Source organism: Gadus chalcogrammus, chromosome 19, assembly GCF_026213295.1.
Source record: "Gadus chalcogrammus isolate NIFS_2021 chromosome 19, NIFS_Gcha_1.0, whole genome shotgun sequence".
NCBI lineage: Eukaryota > Metazoa > Chordata > Actinopteri > Gadiformes > Gadidae > Gadus > Gadus chalcogrammus.
This window is the reverse complement of record NC_079430.1, coordinates 16925982-16949824: the sequence shown is the minus strand read 5'-3', so window position 1 is coordinate 16949824 and position 23843 is coordinate 16925982. Positions and strand designations below refer to the sequence as shown.

Below are 23843 nucleotides of genomic sequence, written 5' to 3'. Positions count from 1 at the left end.
CTCTGTCTCTCTGTCTCTCTCTCTTCTCTCTGTCTCTGTCTCTCTCTCTCTCTGTCTCTGTCTCTGTCTCTGTCTCTGTCTCTCTCTCTCTCTCTTCTCTCTGTCTCTGTCTCTCTCTCTCTCTTCTCTCTTCTCTCTGTCTCTGTCTCTGTCTCTCTCTCTCTCTCTTCTCTCTGTCCTTGTCTCTGTCTCTGACTCTCTCTCTCTCACCTACCCACCAATGGATGCCAGCGAAACAAAATTTAGACAAGCAGCCGCGACGCTAATTTCCCTTCGCTGCAGTGCGCTGCGTTTTGTTTTGTATGAGGATAATAAAGTTATGAGTGTATCTAGAAGACGTACGAGGCTGTCGGTTTTCAAGCATACACACAGTTATAGTTATAGTATAAGTGTTTATAACTGTGTCTTAAGTTCATCATATAGTATTATGAGCTGTAACAAACATTTCATAACACTCTTTTGAATGTCTGCAAGAAATAATTAAGTGTCACTGCGATCTAGAGAGGAGAGAAGTGATTAGTTAGTGATTGGTCAATTAGTTATGCCTGCCATTAGCCTCCTGTCTTCCGATTGGCTCCTGAGAACCCCGCCCCTTCCTGTCTCTCTGTCTAACAGAGATCTCAACCACTCACATCCCCGCAGTATTCGTTTCCAAGCGCTGTGTTCCCAGGATGCATTTGTGCAACATAATACCATTGTAAAGTGCTTTTAGTGTAACTGATTGGTCAATATTGTTCCGACGGTGTGCCTAATTTGTCAACAATGGGCCACCGCGGAGTTCTTAACGGCGACAAATCAATGTGCTACGAATCCAACAAATACTGTCAAATGAAATGTAAAGTAACTAGTTTCCGACCATTGTTGGTGGCTGTGGTATGAGCTGAATAAACTCCCTCCAGGATTCGGTGGCTGTCAGCAACAGGTTACCTTATTTTCCAATAACGTCATGGTTCATTCATTATATAACTTCTGGATTTATGAGCAGTCTGTGAATTTCCCACTGTCTAAAACTGGCTTTTATTTATAAAAGCTCTCTCTCTCTCTCTCTCTCTCTCTCTCTCTCTCTCTCTCTATCTCTCTCTCTCTCTCTCTCTCTCTCTCTCTCTGAGGTACATCATAAAAGTTAAATAACAGAGTTAGACATATCATTAGGAAGTTGGTTCTCGAGGCCACCATAGAAATGGAAAACATAACGATTTCTTCGCCAAATGTCCAGGTATTATCGTTATTCTTGTCTGGTACATGGTGATTTGCTTTGTTCTTCACACAATAGGATAGTTTAATAAATCACCATACATATTAACCATGATGGATAGAAAGAGAGACAGACATATAGAAACACTAGCTAGATAGATGGATGGATGGATAGATAAACGCTTTCGCTCCATATAATTATATCATCTGTCTGCATTACACAGTGTCATATTGGACACTTTCGTCTTCTACTCACACTGCAGTTGTTATAAATGACTGTAGAAATCAGCCCAAGCCTGCCGAAGCGTCACAAACGATGTCTGTAGGCGACTCATGTGATTATAATAAATTCAGCATTAAAACTCTCAGGAGGGTTCAGTCCGTTCCCGATAAATAAAATGACTGTCCAGATGGGATTGTGTTTAGTGGGCTGTTGGGCTCGTGAAAGCACATTCAGTACCCATCCTTAAACGTACAGATGTCTCTGCCTTTAATGGACAGGGCAATGCGTTTCCATACTTTTTTTTTTAAATAGTAATGCATTCGTTGGAAGGAAATCCTGAGCAGGAACGAAAAGACATCAAAAATGTCACACACGTTATTCTGCGCCTTTCTTGCTTGCCTTCTCTTCGTCCCCCCCCCCCCCCCATTTCCCCCACACACCACAAAGGACTGTTGATTCTGGAGGACTTCCAATTGGTTCCACACATCAAGATGGATGCCCGGGGAACCAGCTGTGTCCCCGACCTGCAGGGGCCGGGCGGCCAATCACCTTGTAAGAAGCCCGCTGCCTCGTCCAATGGCAGGGGAAGCCCGAAGGCGCAGCAGTTGAAAGACATCGCAGACATGAAGGGGGCCGGCCATGTGGGAGAGGGACGGCGTGGAAAGAGAAAGCAGAATGGGAAGGTGCCTTGTTGTCTTCGTTTGTCTGTTGCTGAATGCTAAAAAATACATAGCCCCTGGAAGGCTCACAGACTGTTCAATAATCCGCCCCTGGCCTGCCATACACTCTGTGTGAACTCTATTCATCATGGCCATTGTGGCTGCTGATCAGATGGCTCGGTAATGTCACACGTTGTTCAGTATCGACAACACAAATGTTGTGTTTTGTATTATATTTCATGTTATATGATATTCTATGTAAGCGTTGAATCTTTAATTTTGGATAAAGAATGGAAGGTAAGGTACAATCAGCTGAAGAATACAGTTGATACCAAACCACAAACAGGAACTCAAATACGAAAAGATTCCCGTCACGTTATCTTCATCAATAATTACGTTGTGGGCAAATTGGGTTTCTTCGGATCAACATTCGTTATGTGTATTGAACTTCATTTACCGACCTCCTCCACCAAGACTTCAATCGACATTCTGTCTTCAGTTTTATTCAAAGGACACCCGATCCCAGAGAGAAATGATTCGTCCTGATCCGTCCATCTCGCTGTATGGTTTCCACTTTGTCAAGACAACCCTCCACTACCAGAGAAGGGATTATTTATTTTTTTTCTCTTGGTTCCCTGAGGGTTTTATTTTCTTGCTCCCTGCCCTTGTCTTATTATAAGCAGTTCAGTACAAAGCCGATGGGTGCACTCTGCTCTCATCAACACCAGTTGGAAGAAGTGTGTGTGTGTGTGTGTGTGTGTGTGTGTGTGTGTGTGTGAGTGTGTGAGTGTGTGAGTGTGTGAGTGTGTGAGTGTGTGAGTGAGTGAGTGAGTGAGTGAGTGAGTGAGTGAGTGAGCGAGCGAACTCTCCCAAAAAAGAGAGAAAATTGCCCTTGAAACATGAAACATGTAGCATGTTACGGTGGCTTCAGGTCGAATCTGACACATGTCTCCTGGGGTGAGAGCCAGAGTACTGGCGTTAATAATGTATCTGCCAATCACGGCCCCCCCCCCCGCCCACCCACAACCTCCCCAGGGGGCCCCCAGAAATGAAAAGAGGGTTCATTAGGATGGGCCCGGGCTAAACGAAGGAGAGAACCGTTTTATTCCTCACATGGACAATATCTGTCTAAAGCCTGGGTCCTGGACGCAGACGGGCACCAGTTTAGTTTCATCTTACTAATTAGTTACTGACAGTATTTTGTCACCAAATACCACGAGCACGAAGTGTCCTTCCATATGTAAATATAATGCTCCCCAAAAAATAATATATGTCTATAAAAGCACGTTATTTCATGTTTGCTTCGCGTTAAAGCATTTAACAGCAGCTTCGTCTATAAATGCTCAGTATTCATCATTTTTAGGAGACGGAGGAAGGCCCACAAGAGCAACTGTTAAAAAACGGGCAAGCCCCGCTCTGATTGGTGGTGATGGGTAAAGTGGGCGTGGCCGTCGCGGCTCCGGTTGGCCGTGTTTCTCGGCTATATTAAGAGCCGCCGTAATGTGCTCCGGTGACGGGGACCTGGCAATAAAACCAGGCTAGCTTCCTCCAGGGCTTCCTGTCCGCTTCGGACGGCGATAATTGAAAATAATGTAAAAATAGTTACGCGCTGCGCAGGACGGAGGCTAGCTCTCCGAGGACAAGGTCAAAGCCTGTGCCTTTTACTTTAATTTTCACATGATTAATTACACACTCAGGGTTGTCCTAGAAGCATGTTTTACAACTTATCCCCGGGATGTTCCGGGCCGTAGGACAAACCCCTCATTTGATTGGTTGAGTTAAACCAGGAAGTGGAGTGGAATGGAGCGCAGTGAAGCTGAGGTTCATATTTAATATAGGTTAAGATAAAAGAAAAGGCACTTTGTCAATCCCGGATGGGAAACGCGTGTGTCTCAGCAAAAGTACAGCACCTAAGTACAGCACCTTAGTAAAGAACTATGAGGTGATACAACCTTTGAATAGGAAATACCTATAAATACATAAAACTATACATCTATAGATCTATATGAGTAGTGCGCAAGGACAGAAGGTAACAGGGGAAGTGTTCCTATATAGACTGTACATGGCCGAACTATCATTGTTTTGTTTTTCTCAGTCAATCTTTGATGTGAGAGAAAGGAAAACTCCAGAATCAACAGGCCCTGTAATCTACAAACACAAGGCAAACGTTGGACGTTGGCCGCGAATGCAAGCTCGCGCCAGGGGGGAGCATCTAAAGCTACTTTTACATTTGTCCTTTTGTGCAGGAACGCACACACAAACAAAAACACACACGTGGGCATACGCCCACAGAAGAGTAGAGGGCAGGACAGAAGGCAAGTGTTTTTCTTATATATAAACTGTACATCGTCGAACCATCAATGTCTTTTTTCTTCTAAATTCCACATTCTGTACTCCTCAACAATGATTTTCCTGTTTTACTGAGGCATTGACGAGCCAACTGTAAATGCGATGGTGTCTGGCCCTCCAGACCTCAGGGGACAGATAATGGAACGACTCAGAGCATGAAAAATCTAAATGTTCTCACCAATCGGCTGTCATATTCCGAGTACATCACCAGTAGAGTTTTGTTGCTATGGACACAAGGGAGATGGAGCGAGAGCGAGAGAGGAGGTGGGGGGGGAGTTGAAGAGTGCCAGCCTCACTTGAATCAAATTGGGAAAAACTGGGGAGACCGTTTTTTGTATCTATCTAGCGAAAGCATCTAATCTAATTGCTAGGGTTGGGGGGGGGGGGGGGAGGAGGAGGAGGAGGAGGAGGAGGAGAGAGAGAGAGAGAGAGAGAGAGAGAGAGAGAGAGAGAGAGAGAGAGAGAGAGAGAGAGAGAGAGAGAGAGAGAGAGAGAGAGAGAGAGAGAGAGAGAGAGAGAGAGAGAGAGAGAGAGAGAGAGAGAGAGAGAGAGAGAGAGAGAGAGATTCAACAGCTTTCATCCGAAACCCTGCCATATCGTCATCATCATGACAGCTTCAACCTTTCAGTTCCTTGAATAATTTAGTGCAGTCAAAGTAATCCCCTGGATTATCTGCGTAACTTGATTCCAATCAAGGGGTTGAATGGGATATCTCGGATTACTGGCCATATGGAATCATCAACGTTCACGACAGAACGAGTCACACAATGAGACAAAGCCACAACGCTTGTGGTTAATTTAATCGCCATGCTTAAACAACTTCCCCTAAACATACACATGTACAATAAAGATGTTTCCTTATTTAACTACTAACTATAACGTATGGAATAGGCTATATGATTTGTATATAAAGGTAGATCTATAGGCCTATATATTTATTTTTTCCGTTAAATGTGTCAATCTGATAGTTTACGTTGAAACAAGATGGCAAAAAATAGAAGATGCCAAAGTGAAAGCCTTTATTTATTTCTGCAGGCAAACTCAGTTCGAAGGCTGCATAAGAATTTCACAAATTAAAATAGTTTTCGGCTTACATCAATAATTGTGTTGATAATCCGTTCCGTGCAGCACTGCATAGCAAGGTGCATGCATTATGCATTGTGCACTCGGCTCTCCAGGGTGGTTAAGGGATGAGTAAACCCCTTAATGTAAAGCCCCTTTTCGATCGGAAAACTCTTGGGTCTTACAAAGTATTTGTCATATTTTGTCTAATTTAATATCTCTGTTAAGTACAAGAAGTCTGCTTCTTCCGGTTGAAAATGCTTTTTCCATTGTGTTGGTTTCCTATTGGCTGTCCATCCTAGCTCATGCGCTACACTGGCTACTGTGGAAGCCAATGTCTCTGCTTTTTCTATAACCTTTACAGCTATCACGAAAAAGTCATAGTGGGAAATTCTATTGCTATTAGGGCGCTATTTACTTACCCTTTTAAAGAGGGAAGTCAATTCCCTCGCTAGTGTGAAGTGGCAGTGCGCGAAGTAATAACACCGATGCATTGTTAATGCATGAATGTATAAAGGAATTTCGATGAATTCTGTTTAATCAATAATACAAGGCACCGCCAAAGTGCTCTGAATGCCGCACAATGGGACTCCATCCCAGGAGGTAAAGATGCAATGTTTGATTTAAAAACGGATTGTAATTCAATAACCACGTTTAATCTTGGTCGATATGAAACGTGGTCACATTCGGGACCTGGGTCGTGCATAGACATCTATCAGCCGGTTCAGATATGGCACGGTATCGACACGAGTTAATTTATTATTTCATTTATTATTTACTCGCCCTTATTTAGTTTTCACCCAGGAGAACACTTAAAAACTTCCACAACTCCATTAGTGTCACGGTGATTAATGTCGTTTTCGGTTAACTACTTTGCACACTATACCGTCGACGCCGTAATGCACTCAACAACCTCCCGACATCACAAACACACTCGCACATTTAAGAGGCTTTCAGGTTGCTAATCTGGATTTCTCGCTGCTAATGGACACACTCTGCTGGTGGTGGGGCTTGCACCTTGAAAGTGTTTGCCTTGCATGAATACTTGTAAATTGCCCGCTCTAATTGAATGATCAATACCTTCCTCGCCTCGCAAATAAAAACATCTGCAGCGTTTTCAGCGCGGTCTGTCCACCGCTGCCAGCCAGAGTGGTTTCAACACAGCCTACAGTGCAGGAACACTATCGGGATGAATGGGACCGGGACAGTATCAAACGGGCTTAAACTGACTTCACTTTTGATCGAATGACTTAAATGACTTCATCATAGCGATGAGATTGCATGTATTTATGTGTATGTCTTATTATTTACAGTGATACTTGATATGTTAACGGTGCAGTTTTTCAAATGGTTTCCTCTTCTTATTTGAAGTCTTGGGCTAAACAATGACGGTTGGATAAATTGATTGCACATTTCATGTAGTGAAGTATACTCTTATTTTATATCTCCTCCAAATATATAATAAAGGAAATGGTATCAATGATGTATAATGTGTATTGTACGCTAAAGAAGTAGCTGAAAGGTATAGCTCTAACAAACGATAGGTATAGCATAGAGCACCCGTAATGTACATACTGCCTCAGCATTGCACTTCCCAATACTAGAGTAAAAGCACTTCCCCTGGTGAAGGAGAAAACAAGGGAGTTTGCCACGAAGGGGGTCACAGCAGGGATAGGAGACACAGCGACAGGAGAAGAAGGGGAAGTAATAATGAAAGTTTTAAGTGGCTCAGTTGCTCAGTGCGCGTGAGATCAGTCAATCTTTGAAGTGAGAGAAAGGAAAACTCCAGAATCAACAGGCCCTGTAATCTACAAACACAACGCAGACGTTGGAGCCCGCTAACGCAAGCCCGCGCCGGGGGGAAGCATCTAAAGCTACTTTTACATTTGTCATTTTGTGCAGGCGCACACACACACACACACGTGGGCGTACTCCCACACAAAAAAGCGTGTACATACACACATAAACAGGCACATAAACAATCAGAAGTCACACACTTGCATCGGCGTGCTCAAACACGCACTCACACACACACACGCACACGCATACACACACACACACAGATGTCTCCAACGCATACATACCCATGCTAACAGATCCACCCACACACATACCCACTGACAGACTCACACACAGGCAGAACAGAAAGTTGTGTATCCATCCCCAGACACACTTCACACGCGCAGGCATTAAACGTGCACAACATACTAAAAAATACACACCCACACACACACACACACACACACACACCACTAACACACAAAGAGGCTGGTTGTGAATTGGTTTTGTTGGATATTACATAGACGTAGCACCAGCCTCGCGGGGATGGATTGTGTTTCATCAAAGCGAAGCTTTGTTCCAAGTCAGGGACACTTTTTAACTTCCTCCTCCTAATGAACGCACTAAGTTGGCTAATGAACTGCCACTGGCTAATGAAGTCGACAACGTTGTTTTTGAGTTGTTGTTTTTTACGAGCGAAAATGTGGTACAAAACGTGCACTTTTTTTTTTTCCTTTATCTATCAGATCTTTCAATTGTAATGTATAATCTGCATTGTTTGATAATGCACCCGGTTATGCAATGAATTATTTATAAAAAAAAAAAAGAAAGCAAAGTAGCCTACTACTAAAGCTACTGCCTCCTCCCTTTGCATTAACTCAGTCAGGCGCTTCCTGCTATATCATACATTCCTTACCGTCGTAGCCTGTCCCCTGAATCCTCCATCCAACCTCGTTCCCCTACGACAGCGGCCACGACCGCACCGCGACCCCGCCTACTGCTGACGTGCCATAAAGCCCAGGGTGACGACTGTCGGTTAATCTCAGCTTCATCAGGGCTCATTATGTGAGGCTGTGTTTAAACGCTATAGCGTGTCTCGTGGTTAAACGATTTTTTTGCACCGTGGCTTTGCTCGATGGCCCCGGTTTAAAATATCATCCAATGATACGCGTGGCACGGCTCCCGACTCCACCGTTGGAAGGCCGTTCGATTCACGAGAGAGAGGATAACAAGGAGAGCCGCCATTGTTAGGATGGGGGGGGAATCCTTTCAGTCATTCCTGGCGACATTTGCAGACGTTACCGTGTTATGAGCAGGTGCTGTTTCACAGTTAGACCGGATTCGTGATGATATATTTATGTATATATATATTTTTTTTTTTATAAATAGCATTTTTCATTTCGCATGCGATGGCTTGTTACGTTATAGGTTAGATCTTTGGCGAAAGGCTTGCCAGATCCTTCTCTCTGTAATAAATGTGTGCTTAGTCAAACCATAGACTTGCACGTGCCTTTTCACGGCGTTGGCACAGCGAAGGCAAGAGAGAGACAAGTCACACAAATAAATCTGGGGATGAAAGGGAGTTTAAATGCAGTACTATAAGTCTCACAGTTGATCTCACACAGAGACACACACACACACACACACACAGACACAGACACACACAGACACGACTGGCAAAGGGAACCAACCGTGGTGGCGGTGGTTGCTAGGCAACACTTTGAGGCCAAGGCCACGCTAGTACATCTGACCTGATTAGTTAATTGCGTAAAAAAAGTAAGAGCAAATAAGGGAAAATTGCTCGAACACTCGTGGCCTTAATGAGGTTTATTATAACTCAGGTTCAAACATGGTGCGGTGAAGGTTAATAATGATTGGTCAGGGAGGGAAAAAGACAGGGACTAAATCCTCTTTCCCCGTTTGATGTTAGATTTCAGGGGGTTTACCTGAACACAGAGAACCAACTCGATGAGTCGAACTCTGTCTGGGATCCGGAGTTCCTTTCTGGAACCCTATTAAGCTAATCCCCCAGTGTGTTGGTAAACGGGAATCCAGTTAAAACGACATGTCCTTATACACTATATAGGGACCAGACATATATTCTATGCTAGACACATTTAGGATGAATGTGAATTCTGAACTATCAATGTTGAGTTGCATCATGCTGTCAAGTTAAACTTGCAGAGTGGAAAGACAGTTTCCAGTCTCATCAGTTTATGACGATGAGGACGTCTGTAATTGTGTGAACCCTTTGTTCACAGGATGATTGGTACGAACATCTACCTGTAACTGTGAAAGCTGTATTCATACCGTGTGAAATTTGACGCGGACAGGAATCGACGATGATCAATATTTGCCCGCGGGTAAATGAAAAGAGGTGAGGGAGGGAAGGAAAAGTGACCTTTGGCGCAGAAATCCCTATAAGAAGCTACCGGTAAGCCTCTTAAGATGAAATGTCACGTTGCTAATTGCATCTCATGTTGTGAGTCATCCATGCTGCTTGTGGGTGGAGAGCAGGGAAATGGGGAGAGCACACTGGGAGAGGTTTCGTCTCTCTATGTACTTGACCTCCGAACTGCCCGTCATTTCTGCTTTACCAGAGAGAGAGAGAGAGAGAGAGAGAGAGAGAGAGAGAGAGAGAGAGAGAGAGAGAGAGAGAGAGAGAGAGAGAGAGAGAGAGAGAGAGAGAGAGAGAGAGAGAGAGAGAGAGAGAGAGAGAGAGAGAGAGATGTTAAAGATTAAGAGCGAGATATCGAGCAAGATAGACAGAGATGAAGACACATACGCCCTAATGTGTGTGTTTTTTTTTCTCGAGAGACGAGAGACTAAAGAAAGAACCGGTTGTACATAAGGGTCATAAGAGAGAGCGCTGTATTTTTTTTTATGCACAGAACGTCTGTAGGTGTATGTCATTAAGGCTCATAAATAAGTGCATGTAATTATCTGTCTGCTCCCTCGCCCTCTCTCATGTATCTCCAATGTGATGGTGAAGGCTGTACGTCTTGATGTAGGTCCCACATGTATAATATTAAGTAGGTAGTATACCGTGGTTTATGTTGCCTTCCTAAACGGTGGAGCAGACTCTGGCCCAGATGGCAGCAGCATCCATGTCCTAAAGCACAGCAGATGGGTGGTCTTCGCCCCCCCTCTCCCCACCATCACCACCACTACCATTCATTCTGCCCGTTGTAAATCAGAGTTAGTGGATTTCTACCTATATTCTCGCCCTCCCTTTCCGACTCGTTCGCTTCTCGATTTGTCTATGTCCCCCCCCCCCCCTCTCTTCCATGCCTTCGATCTCACTCTCCTTATTTCCTTATTTTGCGTGTGTTCTCTCTCCTTCTCTCTCAAGGTCACCGCCACTCAATCTGTCTCTCTCTTCATCTTTCTCTCTCTCCTGGTTTTTCTCCCACACTATCTTCTTGTTCTTGTCTCTCTCTCTCTCTCGCTCTCTCGTTCTCTCGTTCTCTCGTTCTCTCTCTCTCTCTCTCTCTCTCTCTCTCTCTCTCTCTCTCTCTCTCTCTCTCGTCTCATTTGTCTTCTCTTGTCGTCAGCCATCCCAGTCCAACCAACGCCACATGAGTTAGGAGAGTGTACACAGAGAGAGCTTGAGACCGTGTGAAATGGTTAATTGACACATTTATAAATCATTGTGTCGTTGTGTTAAAATTGAGGGACAGGAGTTTAGATGAGTGGTTAGTGTTTGATTGACTCCCAGACAAAAAAAAATGGCTTCAAACCACAATGTTCAGAGTATTACTGTATTGGCTTCCCCTACCTGCCCATTAATTACTTAATTACAAAAATACATGATAAAAGCGTAAGCTAAATCGTACTACATCAATGATATTAAAATGTGATCTTGCCACGAGTGGATTGCTTGGGGGACTGGAAAGGTAGTCAATAATACATCCTGATTTAAAACATGCATTTCTTGATACCAAATTCAAAAGAAGAATTAAAAGAATAGGAATTTAAATTTGAAACTCGCCATGGAAAAACGATTAACACACAAGAAAAAACCCAACGTAACATCGCCAAGTCCTTTCTCTAAATCCCGCCACACTGCCTTTAACATTTACAAAATGTGTTTTAAAGATAAGGAAAGTTCAGGCCTCGGCACTGCCCCTGACAACCCAGCTGTCTCCCGTGAATATAAACGCCAACAGGCTTTTCACTGGACGCCCGATTCCGGGGGCCTGACCTCCGGAATGTTAGTGCATTTCAGTTTTGATAGGATTATCTCCCCCATTATGGAGGGGGAGAAGCGACTCATGTAGCTGCTTTTCATGTATTCTTTCCTATCTATAATTGCTTCGCTTCATGACTTTTGTAGCGAGGCAGAAAAAAGTTAGCCAGGGAGATGTGAAAGGTGCCGCGTTCCACATTAGATTATCAACTAAACAATCGTAGGACACAAGATTGTTATTTTGCTGTTGGCATTTAAATGCGGAAGGTTGTGCATCTACTTCTATATGACTTCCTTCTGTTTTGTCGCGGCATTTAGTTAATTTCCTTCTTGGGAGTTGGCCTGACTTTCACTGAATTCTTTACTGTAAAACGAAATAATTACATTTGTTTGATCCAGCGACATCATTATGCTCTTAGTGCTGGCAGGGAGTTGTTTGGACCGTATTAAAAGCCCCCCCGGTGTTTTGATTATCTGGTACCTCTTGATAAATAATTAAACACTAGGAAATCACTTTGGCAGAGGGGAAATGCCAAATAGCTGAGGAGAATGAAGTTTTAGGGAGTTCACTTTTCACTTTTTTGCAAAGAGTTAAAACCGTCAAGTTTGACTATTTTTAAGTTTGTATTCTCGCTTTGAATTCTTCGAGCTCTTTTTTATTCCTTGTTCATTAAATGTCCTGTACTTTGTGATGCGATGGCATCATACTCTTTCTGGGACAAATAAATTGCATCCTATTTTCTTTATGCTCAAAATAGGGTGCTTGGATAATTCACTGTTAAGCGAGGAAGACTAATAGCAGAGGTAATGGGCGTACATAAATAACGTATAATGTACCGAAGGCATGAAGCATGTTATTTATTTGTCTGGGAATAATTTAGAGAGTTAATGTGCCAACGATCCTCCATTTAAACAAGCGCCAGTTATTTTAGATAGTAAGGGACACAGCTGTATAAAATGTGTAAAAAAAGAAATTCTCACAGCTGTTCGTTCGCTCAAAACGGTTCTCATGGACACCATTATCCCATCATTCTCTGTGAGCGCCATCCTCAACAGTAAAAGCTAATTTGCCGATTAGCTTAAGTTTTCAAATGTGAAAATTAGGCTTACAATTCCCCCCCGTTTAAGTGCTTACCAACGAGAGAGAGAGAGAGAGAGAGAGAGAGAGAGAGAGAGAGAGAGAGAGAGAGAGAGAGAGAGAGAGAGAGAGAGAGAGAGAGAGAGAGAGAGAGAGAGAGAGAGAGAGAGAGAGAGAGAGAGAGAGAGAGAGAGAGAGAGAGAGAGATCTCTCCAATCATCACATTTTGTGTGTTCATTTTGCAGATTTTTTAAGTATTTTTATTGTTTAGTATAAAACTAGGGCAAGATTTACTTGGGATAATTTTATTTAATCAATCATGTCCCACAAACGTAATGAATAGGTGAGTGAGTTAAAGTGAAACTAAAAGTGGGAGAAAGTAAAGACGTGTTCACACGTTCATTCGACAGGGGGTGATGATGGGGGGGGGCGTGCTGGAGCCCTGTTGACACCTCCTCCAACGAGGGGCCTAATTATTAACGGGGGGCCCCCTAGTTGGGCGGTGGCGATAACTCATCCTGTCAACACCTGCTGCCTGCAAACACTCTCTCTTTTTCACCCCCGCGACGGCTCTATTAACGCGGTAAATGTAGACGCAAAGCCTGTCGTAACGTCTGTTGTACACTCGAAAAAAATCTGAAGTCTCACCTCCGGGGGACCCCACACGTTGTCGTCGGCGACGCCCGCGTCGGCCCCACCGGCCGAGGGAGTCGGTGGCAGTGGAAGGCACACGTCTAATTTATTGTAGAAATTAAAGCGTGTTTATTTTGGCTTGGACTCTGACAGAATAATTCGACTCTTGCCATTCATTAGCGTTTGCAATTTCCTTTGTGGCGACGGGAAGCGGCGCGCTGATTGAATTTCAAATTAAAAATGAAAGCAACGCGAGTGCTCATCCAATGGACAGCCTACTTTATTTCCATTGATAAGGTGTGACATTTATGAGTCATTTGGGAGGGATTGACGTGTGTGTGTGTGTGTGTGTGCGCGTGCGTGCGTGCGTGCGTGCGTGCGTGTGAGGAGGATGACTCTGGGATTCTCCCGGGGTAAACTCAAACTCTTTCCCCTCCTCAAGGAGCCGGACTCCTAAATAAATAAACTCCAAAGTAATCCCAAGCATAAGTGTGTTGCAGTACCATAAGTGCATATAATCCTAGCATGGGTGGCCATTCCCCAAAGCGACTTGAACCCTAACCCCTGTCACGGTTGAGTCAGACAGGCAGACACTTTGAGCTCCACAGAACCCCAGAATGTATTAGTTATTCAGAATAGCTAAACCCATCCTGCCCGCGTCATCTGAGGCCTCTCCGACAACCTCCCTCATCAAACCTGACCGCTACCCCTGAACCGTGCGGAGGTTCAACCCGATTCAGCCATCAGTCCTGGGCCTGTAATTTGGGGGTATTGTCTATGGCCGTTACCCCTGGTTACCTCAACCGCTGAGTGATCTCCGTCCAATTATTTCACCGTAGTCACTGTGATGACGTCACAGTGAGTGACGCCGGTGCCAAAGAGGAGCATCGTTTGAAAAATATGAATTACATTTACGTGTGTGTGTCTGTCTGTCTGTGTGTGTGTGTGTATGAATATATTTATATAGAGAGGGAGAGCTAGGCGGAACGGGATGATATTCCATTTTTTATGCGCCGCGGTGGATACAGAATAGCGGAGGCATTTGAAACGGTTTCATTTCCAAACCCAAAGTGACAGTCTGTCGCGCTCTGCCGCCGACCTATCACAGGACGTGCAAAATACCTAACCACTCGTCAAATTAGATCACAGCCCAGGTATTGAAGCAAGCCTGTTCCCGCCTCTGACGGGAATCCCGACGGTCGCCTGCTGGTAACATCTGTCAGGGGCTTTATTACATCGTCTCGTCGAGCCTCGGATTCGATCTTGCTTGCGGCATAAGGACTAGCGGTCTAGTAGCCTCTCTGCCTGCCTGTCAGTATATCCAGGTTATGAAACCTCACCATCAGCTGGGTAAAGCTTGACTGCCTTGCTCTTCATCTGGGGCAGGGACTGAACAAGAGCCTCCCTGGCCACCCATCCCATATCCCTATACAGCGGCTGTAAGATTTGCTATTATTATTATTATTATTAACTTGATTTGAAAGACTCATGGTCCATTAGAACGCGTACAATTACATACAGCAACCCATACACAGACGACAGCAAAAACTATTTAAAAAGGCAATGAGTGTAGCCACATGGGTGGTATCGCACAGTACTAAGTCCAGGATTTGACAGCAGCATGATGGTAAAGTTACAAGAACCATTCAATCTGCAAATGAATTTGTACATGAAGTTTCTCAGCAGTGCATGGAATTTGTTGACTCCAACCTTACAATATAGGGAGGAGAGTATTAGTCTTAGAACTCATCATGGTGTATATTGTTGGTGATACTCAAGAGAGTTGTAGCGCTGTACAGTCCTTTAATCGACGTTAAAATACCGTTAGCGAGGCTAATGAAAACTCTGTAAGGCAAGGTCTTGCGTGAGAAACGCTGCGGCAGTTAGCACAACACAACAATGTCTCAACACAACACGATTAATTATAAAACGAAGGTCAAAAGGACATTATCACTCACATAATGACTAACATCCCAATGCCAGGGTCGGCTTACCTCCGGCTCACTTGTAACCGTAAGGTTGCTAGCTTGATCCACGGCTCCTTCTAGAGGAGTATATCGAGGTGTCCTTGAGCAAGGCACCTCCCCCTTACCGCCCCCGACGAGCTGGCTGTCGCCTTGCATGGCTGACTCCGCTGTGAATGTACGTATGAACCGTTGAAAGACGCTTTGGATAAAGGACTCGACTAAATGCCCTAATGTAAATGTAAGGCTCCTATGCTCCCGCAATGGCATTGCTTTTAATGTGATGTGACGCAACCTAGCTTTAGCTACAGGGCTGGAGGGCTCGTACATCGGGATGTACGAGCTGATGCTCCGCACACACTGCTCCACAGGAAGAGATGAAGGGGAACTGATGGTTTGAGGTCCATCCCGTCTGTCTGTCTGTCTGTCGACTGGTGGAGCGTGATGTGAACACTGCCAGGGATTCATTCCCACACTCGGGTTATCCATGATAAGAATTAATTCGTGAGGAGGCTTTGGATCAACGCATCCCCCTAATGATTATAATTACATTTCTTTTCTATACATTTTGAGGCTCCCTTCACCAATCCACCCGGCGCCATTTTATAAAGCCTCCAAAAATGTGCCGGGCAAATTTTTCGATTTCACCTGCATGACGTAAATTTGATCGTTATGATGGTGATTAGGATTATCATGTAGTTTATTTTTTCCCCGTTGATGCTGTAGTCGTTAATATCGTCATCATTGCCATTGTCATTATGCACTTTAGTGTTGTTAAGGCCATCATCATAGCCTTAGTCATTATGCTATCTATATGCTGTAGCTATATATATCATTTTACTGTTTTGGTCTCGCTGTGTGATATCTCACACCTGAAGGAAGAAATAAAATGTTATTTACGTTTTATAAATCTACTTTTTAAGCTGTTTAGGGAACAGTGCCCATCACCTCACTCTCAATTTTAAAATGGAGTCATCGCTGAGGTAATTAATGAATAGATTCATTAATAGATTAAAGTTTGAAAAACACAACCGTAAATCCTCTGGCAGCGCTCACACACACACACACACACACACACACACACACACACACACACACACACACACACACACACACACACACACACACACACACACACACACACACACACACACACACACACACACACACACACCACGCAACCACGCATTACCACATCTCTGAACGTAATGCACCTCTGAAGAGTTACTTTGGTATTAGATCTGCCAATCAACTTTTATTGCATCATTTCATTTTGCTTAAATGCTTTGAATTAGCTCCGATTTAATTGGTAGAGTGAGCCCTAGACTGCACTGCTCGCTCACCAAGCGTTGAGGAGGATTAAAGGCGGTTTAGGATGGCATGGATGTGGTGGTTGTGGTGAAGGTGGGGGGAGGGAGGGGTTTCAGGGAATTTGACGTGAGAAGGTGGAGCAGATGGAAATGGAGGAGGAGGAGACGGCGGTGTTGGAGGTGGTGAAGGAGGAGGTGGTGGTGGTAGAGGAGGTGGAGGAGCAGGTGGTGGTTGAGGTGTTGGAGGAGGAGGAGGTGGTGGTGGAGGAGGAGGTGGTGGTAGAGGAGGTGGAGGAGGTGGTGGTGGTAGAGGAGGTGGAGGAGCAGGTGGTGGTAGAGGAGGTGGAGGAGGTGGTGGTGGCGGTGGAGGAGGTGTAGGTGGTGGTGGTGGTGGTGGTGGTGGAGGTGGCAGTAGTGGAGGACTCACTTGAAGGCTGCTTAGCAGTCTGTGCTGAGCCACTGCATCAAAAGTCCTCGGGTGGATTGAGAGATAGGGCGAGAGGTTCATGAAGGAGACCCCTTCTGCCCCCTCTCCCCCCCCCCCTTCACGTGCAGTTCTGAATATAGCAGTGACACTGTGTGACATACTGTCACCTCCCATCTCTCTCTCTCTCTCTCTCTCTCTCTCTCTCTCTCTCTCTCTCTCTCTCTCTCTCTCGTTCTCTCTCTCTCTCTCTCTCTCTCTCTCTCTCTCTCTCTCTCTCTCTCTCTCTCTCTCTCTCTCTCTCTCTCTCTCTCTCTCTCTCTCTCTCTCTCTCTCTCTCTCTCTGTGTCTGTCTTTATGACTTTCTCTGTCTCTCTCTCTATACGTCTGTCTGTCTGGGTGCCCTGTTTTGTGACCCCATCTCTGAGCTCCCCTTATTTCGACCGGTTCCTTCTTTAGTCTGTCGTTTCTGTCTGTCTAGCTGTCTTTATCCGTCTATCCCTCTCGCTCTCGTATTTTATTTCTCACACACACATGATAGACTTGTCTGTCTTCATCTGTCTATCTTGCTCGGTATCTCGCCCTTTCTCTTGAACACACGCAAAAACACGTCTTCCTCCCTCTGTCTTTTATGCGTTTTCTCTCTCTCTCTCTCTCTCTCTCTCTCTCTCTCTCTCTCTCTCTCTCTCTCTCTCTCTCTCTCTCTCTCTCTCTCTCTCTCTCCCTGTCCATCTCTCTCTCTCTAACACCCACACAAATTCTTATCTACCTCAATCTACCTCACTCACTCACTCTCGCACACACACGGACCGACACAAACATGTATCTCAATCGACCTCTATCTCTCTCTCTCTCTCACTCCCCCTCATCCACACATCCCTCCCTATAATACTGTACTCACCCAGACAGACCCCCATTAATCACCTAGAATTCAGCACGCTACTTACCTACACGGCCATGTGTCATGTGATGCTTTTGACAGTGCATGGGAAAACTGGGCCATGAAATGTGTGTGTGTGTGTGTGTGTGCTTGTGCGTGTGTGTGTGTGTGTGTGTGTGTGTGTGTGTGTGTGTGTGTGTGTGTGTGTGTGTGTGTGTGTGTGTGTGTGTGTGTGTGTGTAGGTACGTGCGTGTGCTTTAGGAGGGTGTGGATTCAGATTTCCAATCCTTCTCCCTTTGGTGAAGACACATTATTTGCGGCAGTTTTATCGGAGGGGTGTCACATGGGCTGCATGACGCATGCAGTCAGTCAGACGCTTATAACTGCAGGGGGGAGGGGACGGCAGGGAGAGCTGTGGGGTGGGGGAGAGAGGGGAGGGGTGGAGGGAGGGAGGGGGGGGGTGGAGGGGCGGTTGGGGTCTTAAATGGAATGACCATGACCTGGGGGGTTAGCACGAGCACGCTCATAGATACGTACGCGCACACGAAAGCAGATCCACACACACATACAGACATACATACATAAATACAGACATACATTTATGCATACATACAAACAAACAAACATACATACACTCAAACATACGTACATACATACACACATACAAACATCCAAACAAACAAACAAACAAACATACATACATACATACATACATACGTACATACATACATACATACATCCAAACAAACAAACAAACGTGCATGCATGCATGCATACATACATACATACATACATACATACATACATACATACATACATACATACATACATACATGCATGCATACATACATACATGGAAACACAGATATCGACACGCACACGCAGACGTGGCATATGCATATACGCATACAGATGAACTCACACGCACGAGCACAAACACACACATACACTGCCACAGGTATAATCACACACATATACATGTCATTAAAAACCCACACACAAATACAACGGCACGCACTCAAATGTGAATAAATACACACACAAATCACACGCACACACAGAAACACAACCCCTGTCACGCTCATCGGGGACACTACTGTCGCCTTGGCCCGGTCGGCCCATGTCACCGACATCAGGCCGCCGTGAGACGACAGCGGCTCTGGTAGGAGGCGACTCATTGGCGCGCTCACGGAGACGGCAGCGGACGGACGCTAGCTGTCACGGGGGGCCTACGCCGCCCGTAGCCACAGCTAGCTCAGTTAGCCCGCCGCTAAGGGTGACACATTGGCGCTAAAAGAGAAGGACAGATTTGTAACCGATTTAATAGTGGGCTGGACGGCAGCCCGCGAGATTGCAGACGACAGGGGGTGTGTGTGTGTGTGTGTGTGTGTGTGTGTGTGTGTGTGTGTGTGTGTGTGTGTGTGTGTGTGTGTGTGTGTGTGTGTGTGTGTGTGTGTGTGTGTGTGTGTGTGTGTGTGTGTGTGTGTGTGTGTGTCCCTGTACCAGCTGAGACACAGAAAAATGTTTACCCACAAAGGTCACCTGTTTGACAGAGTGGGGGAGGGTTGGATTGCAGTTGGTTTGATCTCTCTCTCTCTCTCTCTCTCTCTCTCTGTCTCTGTCTCTCTCTCTCTCTCTCTCTCTCTCTCTCTCTCTCTCTCTCTCTCTCTCTCTCTCTCTCTCTCTCTCTGTCTCTGTCTGTCAGTCTGTCTGTCTGTCTCTACTGCTCTCTCTACTGCTCTCTCTACTGCTCTCTCTACTGCTCTCTCTACTGCTCTCTCTACTGCTCTCTCTCTCTCTCTCTCTCTCTCTCTCTCTCTATCTCTGTCCCTCTCTCTCTCTCTCTCTCTCTCTCTCTCTCTCTCTCTCTCTCTCCGTCTCTCTCTCTCTCTCTCTCTCTCTCTGTCTGTCTGTCTGTCTGTCTGTCTGTCTGTCTGTCTGTCTGTCTGTCTGTCTGTCTGTCTGTCTGTCTGTCTGTCTGTCTGTCTGTCTGTCTGTCTGTCTCTCTCTCTCTCTGGTGGCGCTGCACGGTTCTCCCTGTGCCACTTACACCAGGTGGGCAGGGTAAATTGAACTAATCATCTTTGATTAAGTGTGGAGTGGCAGGCCGTTGATGCGCCTTGCGACAAAGGTCATTCTCCGTAATGTGACGCGACGTTGCCGCGGCGATGAGTGTTCTGCACAGCGGGGGAACGCTTATGTAACGCTTGCATGAGACGCAGGGGTTGCGGAGTGATGGTGGGGGGGGGTGGATTGCGGTAATTGCGAATCATTCGTTCCGCGAAGAAGCCAAAATCCAGTCCGGGTGTTAAATGTGTAACTGTAAAAGCGGAAAAGTTGGGTCACCGTTGGGGTGGAAATGCGCTCGGATGCGGTGTGAGAGAGCATGCAGTGAAGGCTTCTGGAAAGATCCCCCACGGATTCATCCGTCAATATTACATTACTTCAAGAGTTGAATATATACATACAAGTTTATAGCTTATTTTTCATTACTTTTAAAATGTTAAAGGGTAGCCCATTCAAGCTACTTTTTTAGGTGATGAAATTTGGTTGAAAGTGCCATATTATATATTATTTATATTTTATAAGGGTCTGTCGGTCAGTCTGTGTGTCGTGTGTGTGTGTCTGTGTGTCTGTCTGTCTGTCTGTGTATGTATATGCAGTATATATGTTTGTGTAAATGTATGTACATAACTTTATTCACACACACCTGCTGGCTTCTGGAACGATCTCGCACTGATTCATCCGTCAATATTAACTTTTTTGGTAAGATGGTACAATGTGATAATAGTTATGATAATAATAATACATATATATATATGTATGTATAAAAGTTTATAGTCCCCTATTTTTCATTACTTCAAAATGTTAAAGGGTAGCCCATTCAAGCCAATTTTTTGTGTTAGGAGATGAAATTTTGTTGAAAGTGCGTTAATATATATTATGTAAATGATATAATGTGTATGTGTGTGTCTGTCTGTCCGTCTGTGTATGTATACAGTATATATGTTTGTGTATATATATGTATGTATATATATATATATATACACACACACCTGCTGGAAACAAAGGCGACTCAACACCATAGTATGGGGGCTGTATTTCGCGACAGCAGATGTGGTGGAAAAACAACATCAATGTTTGACGGTGTAACAGAGAAAAAAAAAAGCAAGAGGCCAATTCTACGACTGCAACTCATTAAAACAATTTAGGTCTCTTCGATAAAGTGGCGGTGAAGAAAATAGCACTGTCTCGGTTAATCACTGTCCATTGTCATCAAAACAAAGCCACAATCCACAACCTTCAATTTTCAACCGCAACGCCATTGACAGAAACGTCGGGCATTCAAATAATTGCAGGCGGGGGTCTGACAGCTGCACTTTAGTATCGATATACACGGTTTAGCAACTATAGCCAGTCTGCCAAACTATCCCCCTTTTGTTGTTTGGGCAGAACATTTAAAAAATATATATAAAAATAGTTGTTTTTTGCCGCAGGAGCCCGCTTGTTTGCTCTTGCACATGAATATGCAAAGCAGGACGAGCTGCAACATTGCCTGGAGCGGAGTGGAGTAATATGCCCGGTAAATACTCAGCGGCCATCTTAGAGATCTAAGCTATACCACAACTGTAACGCCATGAAGAAGTTCCTTTTTCCTTCTTTGTTTGTAGCTATGAATTGTGTGGTTGTGAATTCTGCATGGGGGTTAGGGGTATACAATAAGGAAGCTGAGCACATATTTTACAACAGCAGAAGTCTCTTCTGTCTCTGTTTGTTCGCTTATTTACTTCTTGGCAGGTTTTCTATAAGACAAGCTGACCACATATATTACCACAGAAGTCTATTCTGGTTCTGTTTGTTTGTTTATTTACTTTTTGGCAGTTTTTTCTCTAAGACAGGCTGACCACATCTGTTACCATAGAGGAAGTTTCTATTATTGTGGGTTTGTTTGTTTGTTTGTTTGTGCTTTTTATTCATTATAATGTTGTTTGTTCTGACAGTGAGGTAAGCTGATAAAATCTGTTATGGGAACGCCGTAGTTTCCGCAGCAGAAGTCTCTCTGTGTATGATTGTCTTTGTTTGTCATCATTTTCATTCATTGCGTTATTTCGGGAAGTTCTCTATACATTTATAAGGAGAGACCAAGAGTGCTAATATGATTCCAATGGCTGTCCCATGGTTCCCCAGATCCCCAAGATCATGTGGCTATCATTAAATCAAGAATAGAAAAGGGGTTGCTAAAGGCAAATTTCAACAAACGTGCATGTTTTGAGGACAAAAACCATTGTAGGCGGCTTGTTTATGTCAATCCATTACTTAACCAGAATTGGATGCCTCTTTTCAGCTAGATTTTCTTACTGGATTTTTACTTATTTTCAGGACCATCTCTGTGCTTTCGGCTCTGTCCCTCTGCGATGATATCATTACCAGAAATGATTTTGTCGAGTTATTTTCATTAAGTTTCACATTTCACTTTGTTGTTGGTTTGAAAGTACAGAAAAAAAGGTACAATTATATTCTATGGTAGAAAGTGAGGTGAGTTTTTTTAAATTTTCACTAAGAGTCATTCGGGTTGGAGTTGGCCTTTTGCCAATCAGCCATCATTTAACCTCAGAAGCCCCCCTCCATCACGAGACCTAGCCCCTCACAGACCCGTCTGGAGACCGAGACCGTCTGGGGGCCATGGCAACAGCCCTGATAAAGGCCGTCATCTTTGTTGTCAACGCGGATAAGTTACCGTTGTCCCCTCAAGTTAAATCAAAGTTGGCTCGCTATCGTTCCCTGCCACCATTGAGACCAATTGCTTCCGTCAACATCGAGATTTCCCCCAAAACAATTAGCGCGTTTGTTCTGCACGACGTCGATAAACGACGCATAATCCATCCACGTCGTTGGTCATTGATTTATCTTCTCCACAATAAGGATGGGTTCGCTCAAGCATCAATTTAATCCAATCTAAACCCCCCCCACTCGCCTCTCAACAGTGTTTGCAAAGCTACTTATAAGCACTTCACAGTGGGGGGGGGGGGGGGAGACCAAGTGGTCCTTGTTTATATGAGAGAGGGAGACAGAGAAATATCATTTGAATAAGCTTTTAATCTGAGCGATGAGCCGCGAGCACTGAGCTGAGCCACTTCCTGTGTGCTCGAGGGAGGCTGCCTTCGTCTTATTGTGACGGAACGTGATCACGGTGAGTACATCAGCCGACGCTAAAGCCCTCGCCGAGTGGACTGCTATAGAACCAGTCCACTTACTGGGGGCAGGGGGGTTGTTTCCAGTGGGAAGTCACCACAACTTTTTGAAGGACTTTGAAGACTACATGATGCGTGAAAGCTGTTATTTGTTGGAGTAGTGTCGTGTTTTGTTTTCAGATTATTATTTATTTTTTTATAAGATGGCGACATGTTAATCATGTTGTCCTTCATCATATAAAATTTTTTTAAGGTATTCTCGGGATGTAAAGTATAAACTTTGCTCAGCTGAGGAATCTGTACATCAACAATGACAGTTAATAGTGACAATTCACGATTATCATTTAGCAGATGCTTTCATCCACAGTGTCACAGTGCATATGTCATTAAGGAGGAGGTATGGGTTCAGGGGCGTCTCGCCTGCTGGACCGACAGTCACATGTGGACGCTGGGGATTGAACCAAGTACCATTCGGTGTGAGTGAAACACCCTGGCCACTACATTATCTACAACCTAGCTGCCAGGCACGTATTCTCATTCAAATACCGGAAAGAGCGTTTATCGCATACCGCACCAAAAATATCTTCTTTATTGCAGGGAACATGTTCTTATCAAAATCCATCCCAAGATACTTTGATTTCCTTTCCGGAAAGGCCTGTTGTGAGACAGCAGGCCCTGTAAGAGAAATACTCTCGCAGACAGGCATTAACATTTAACCAAAATCCATTTAAATCTCCAGCACTGCTTTGCTTATCATCGTACTACAGGGATGTGAGTTATTTTACACCACAGGTTCAACGAGACGGACATGAAACGTGAGAGGCCAGGAACGGAGAGGGTGTTTAGGGAACGGTGCGGTGGAGTGTATTGTTGTGACAGTCACAGTGATTGGTCGGTTGAAAGGACT

At 44.7% G+C, this 23843-nt stretch overlaps 1 protein-coding gene across 1 annotated transcript in view; it reads left to right on the top strand.

Annotated features, from left to right (window-relative positions):
• The first annotated feature begins 1908 nt into the window (after nucleotides 1–1908).
• LOC130372883 (troponin T, fast skeletal muscle isoforms-like) overlaps nucleotides 1909–23843 on the top strand; it is a 116914-nt gene continuing 94979 nt past the window's right edge. The window contains exons 1-2 of the mRNA XM_056579043.1: nucleotides 1909–2058; nucleotides 15502–15506. Coding sequence (XP_056435018.1) covers nucleotides 1909–2058; nucleotides 15502–15506 — 155 coding nt within the window. The remainder of the gene's footprint in view (nucleotides 2059–15501; nucleotides 15507–23843) is intronic.